This window comes from Dreissena polymorpha, chromosome 3 (assembly GCF_020536995.1).
Source record: "Dreissena polymorpha isolate Duluth1 chromosome 3, UMN_Dpol_1.0, whole genome shotgun sequence".
Taxonomy (NCBI): Eukaryota; Metazoa; Mollusca; class Bivalvia; order Myida; family Dreissenidae; genus Dreissena; species Dreissena polymorpha.
The window spans coordinates 27,601,023-27,605,676 of NC_068357.1; the positions used below are offsets into that span (position 1 = coordinate 27,601,023).

General features: G+C 33.4%; 1 protein-coding gene across 1 annotated transcript; it reads right to left on the bottom strand.

Annotated features, from left to right (window-relative positions):
• Nucleotides 1-1,220: 1,220 nt before the first annotated feature.
• On the bottom strand, nucleotides 1,221-4,161 carry LOC127873410 (uncharacterized). The gene is made up of 5 exons (XM_052417258.1): nucleotides 4,019-4,161; nucleotides 3,226-3,303; nucleotides 2,600-2,734; nucleotides 2,034-2,161; nucleotides 1,221-1,574 (listed from the first exon to the last, which is right to left on the bottom strand). Exons 1-5 carry the CDS (start codon nucleotides 4,036-4,038, stop codon nucleotides 1,513-1,515), a joined length of 423 nt encoding a protein of 140 aa, XP_052273218.1. The 5' UTR covers nucleotides 4,039-4,161; the 3' UTR covers nucleotides 1,221-1,512.
• Nucleotides 4,162-4,654: the final 493 nt, after the last annotated feature.

Below are 4,654 nucleotides of genomic sequence, written 5' to 3' on the forward strand. Positions count from 1 at the left end.
ATGAGACAGATTCGGGAAAAAGAATCGAAGCCTCTTATATATTTTCTTGTTTCATTAAAAAATATTGGCTGTCAATTTAATACACTTGTTCAATTGTGTGCTGCTTAACTACATGTATGTAAACTAGTGGATATACAGTTAAGGGGTGACACTTTGTAAGAAATATATAACTCCACTTCGGGCTAAATGGCCCTGCCAGTGACAGGCTAGGTATCCCCAAGCTCCAGCCATTAGCTTATTTATCTACATATTTATATTTATCTACATAATTGTGACTGGGCTGGACAATCGACGTTTGTTTTAAAATTGTTGAATACAACCTTTAAATAGCCTACAACTGTGAGGTGTGTTTTTATTTGCACGAGCCAAATTCTCAGTCGAGCGCAATCGTTTGTTGTGGACGGACAGCTGACAATTGACGGAAGTAGATGTATTATGTAAATATCTTTGTCTTTTTCGTCTGCATTTGTCTACTGTTCAAATCGTTTTGTAATGCATGGGTTGTCCATGCAATGATTTGTGCGCATACTTACAATTTTTCTGTTTGGAGATTGACATTTATTCAGTCCGAGGAAAAATGGCAACTTGTCTTTTCCTACTCTTTTAACGATCACTGTACGTATATATTTACACCTAATTCTTTACTTACAATTCACCTGACAGCAAGTTCTGAGATAAGTTGGGGGAGCGATTTATTGAAGTCAAATCAACAATTTAGTCAGAAATGTTTAATTGTGTATTTGATGATGTAATTGTTGTTTTCTATGTTTTTGTATTATGTATACTTGTCTATGCTATTTATTGTATGGACTATGTATGGAATGATTAGTTAATATCATTTCTTATTTTTACATTGTTTATATATATGGGCCACTAGTATCAGCCTTTTATATTGCAAGTATAACATGTTTATTATATTAATCCTTGTTATATTTGCAGACTTAATCCATTATCTTAATCCAACATCTTATATGGAAAGTCTGGACGTCTTCATCATTGCAAATTGTCAGCTATATGTTATAGAATACTAATAAAGTCATTACTTGAAGTTCGCTGTCTTTATATCTTACACCACAAAAAAGAACCCAAAATACCCAAAAGTTACATGATGGCTCTCTAGTTAGTCACTGTAATGTAATAGGGCCATCAATAAGTATTTTTTTCAAATTAAATATTGACACATAAATTAAGGTCACTTTAGTTTTAATACAAACATACTATTGATTTATATAATTTTATTCGGTACAACATTTTAATACAGATGAAAAAAGTTTAATGAATACATTGTAACAAACTTTACACTTCACAATAATGTTAAGAACCAACATTAAACCTACCATATTACTCAGTATTACGACGAAAATAAATATCCATATATGTCCAAAACATCGCAAACTTAATTTTAAATACATATAATAACACATGGTATATCTCAAAGGCTGATTTAATGCATGTGTAATCTAATAGAATCACTCGGTGTTAATTGATCTGTCGGTCTCACATGGCAGAGGATTACCCAGACACGAGCTCGAACACAACGCGGTCTCCACTCTTCGGTATATACGTACTCACTCCTGTTAACGAACACAGAAATATTTTGATAGTTAATAATGTTACACATTGTAAATTGCAAATAAATAAAAGCAACGTTAAAACGGACAACCTGTACTTTTGTGCGCGCCAATATTCGATTCATGTTAGACGTACCAAAGTTCTTCATTTTACGAAGTGCGTTAATTAAAAGAAAAACGGAAGCCTTGTCAGAGGACTGACCGATCAATCCAAACCGGTTTTAATGTTCATGTGTCTCAGTAAGTACACATCCGGCTCCAATCGTTCTAGGTTACCCTTAATCTTGACGGGAACACAATCACCATGTAAAGATGTTGTGTCCTATTCATATCTCATCTTCCAATCCGCATTCACTGATATTTACACGACATTTGCAAGACATTTTTATCAATAAATTTCGTGAGACAAAAAGTCATTTATACGTTGAAGCTTAATCTGAAGGTTTTTGTTAAAATACTAACCGACAGGAAGACTTCCGTTCTGGTTAGAAATCCTCCAATAGTTTTTCTCGGTGGCGTTCCATACGCTGTAGACGTCATTGAAAGCATTCACGAAGTATCCGAGTTTTGCGAAGTAGGTTACCGTAAACCTGCAGTGAAATGTATAGAGCCTTACAGTACAAAACAACAAACATACTGGTATAAGTAATATCGTAGACGTGAATTTTTTCCATAACATAGACGTTCTCCGAATACAAGTCATTTGAATAAAGAAGCTTAGGCTGAAAAGCTCGACCGATTGTCATAAAATCCAGCTTACGGCTTGAGCTTTATGCAGTTTTAAAAAGCTCTAAATAACATGATATATCGTTCAGAACAATCTGTTCGTGGAAAGAGCACCATTCGCAGCAACGTTTGCAACCCATTTATCTATGTAAATTAAGAAATTCTGATCGTGTGGGTCAAAATGTGTTTGATAAATACAGGTCCAAGAAACCTATATATAAACATTTTAACAAACTGCGCTTCATCTGAGTGAAAAGTATGATACATTCAATAAAGATGCAAGTGATGAATGTTTATCGTACTTGAACTTGGATTGGTCAATCTCACACGCTTTCTCCAAATAGTCTATCAGGGGAGACCCGGGCTTGATAGGATGGGTGATGGAGTTGTTGAACATCGGTGTCTTCCGAGAATTAGTCACTGTCATGTTGAAGTTACTAAAAAACACACAGACTTCGAGCATTAACACATGCAGGTCTTTTGCGCGCCTCATATATGTGTAATAAAAACAGAAATCTTAATTGCACGTCGAGTTAAAACATCATTTCAAATTGATTATAACCCGATGTTACTCACCATACATTTTAGTTTCATGAGTACAATGCCTCGCTTTATATTATCATTAACGAACAAACATAGGTTAAACAAGTAACGAAAACAAGGATTAACCAACGTTGCTACCGGGTCTTCAAAATATTGCTCACAACAATCGTGTGATCTTGATTTGAATTATATATGAACAATGAACTTGAACCTGACGTTGTATATAACATAGTTCATAGTCAGGAATGAAACAGACAGCCGGCTGTGGCAAATTACAAGCTATTTATTATTCTTCCAGATTAAACACATATGAGTGTTGCCTCTTAAACAGTATGTTTAATTTTCAACATGCGAAAATAATTAAAAGTATTGGCAAATAATGTACCGGTTAAATCGAAATACTCCTGCTGAAGTTGAGTGTAGTGAAAGAACGGACAACAAGCAAGTGACAATCACACCGCATCTAAAAGAGAGAAAAAACACGAACATTTCAATATATTCATGTTACGGCTTTTTAAATATATTTAAAAAAAACACAATGTACATCATATTTGCGTTCCGCATACTTGTATTGCTCGATGTGCTTCCATTATACAATACAGAAACCTTGAGATGAAAAAAAAAATACATTTAAATTATATTATACAATTACTCAAGGTTTTGATTTATTTTCGAATACTTTTTTATTTTAATTTTCCAGTTAAACAGTGTGTTTCACGTTCCACAATCCAGTTATTCGGTACGAAATATGTTTCAAATTACATCCAACTGTAAACGACCGAATGTTAAATTGCATTGATATTGCATGTTACAATTGTGCTGAATTAACTGAATTTATCAACTAAAATAGCACTTGTATTTTCAGTTCTTGTTTGCTTTCAATTAAAGTCCAGGATACTAATTTGCATATCGTTTTGCTACGATTCAAGAGAACTGTGCGTGTGTTTTTTTTATATCATCCTAAAAGCTTTAATTAATGTGTTTTATAATGACGCATGAACCTTAAGAATGTGCCTTTAATTATGCAAACACATGTTTTGTCTCTTTGTTTTACATCATTTATAATTAAAGTTTGAATAAAAGCCAAACTTACCCTGCTGATATTCCTTTATTAAATGTACCGAATTAAACACATGCTACTATGTGTATTCACTTTCTACAGTATTACACGCACATACCTTGTTAAAGTCTCCATCATCGGTTAAGCTCGTTATGTCTGTTCAGCTGTTGTTTAATAACTGTCAAAAAGGTGGCTTTTTATACTTTAACATGTTTCGGTTTGCTACGCTTGACTCAAATTATCCGGATTCTAAAATATTTGCTATCGTGTGACATGAAATTAACGTTTAAACGAATTTTGTGAACTTTCTAGTGTCATTAAAATAACCGATAACACCTGCGTCACAATGTTCTATATTTTGCAACTTTAATTTTGGTGAAAAAACGTGTGAAAAGATTCAGCTGGTACATAATAACAACAATAATTGTGTCAACAGGATTTAAACGCAAATAAACATTGTAAACATTCAGTGACTCAGAATATTCACGTTCTTGTTGTTGTTTTGTCTAAATATCTTGCCTGTGTGTTTTATATTTCAGTCACATTGTGTGCAATATTTTTAGACGTAATAGGTTTTCTTTAAAGCAAAGTTTAATTTAGTGTGATATGACAGAGAGAAGAAGAGAAATAGAGATATAGAGATACAAAAAACAGAGAAAGAGACAGAGAAATAGATACAGACAGAAAGACAGACAGACAGACAGACTTTGTGGTGTATATATGTTTATCATAAGGATACTCACTATGCTAGTGG

Coding starts and splice junctions, on each gene's coding strand:
- LOC127873410 (XM_052417258.1), bottom strand. CDS start 4,038: ATGATGGAGACTTTAACAAG. Junction 3,304..4,018: donor ATGATGGAGACTTTAACAAG/GTATGTGCGTGT, acceptor TCTCTCTTTTAG/ATGCGGTGTGATTGTCACTT. Junction 2,162..2,599: donor ATTGACCAATCCAAGTTCAA/GTACGATAAACA, acceptor ATTTCACTGCAG/GTTTACGGTAACCTACTTCG.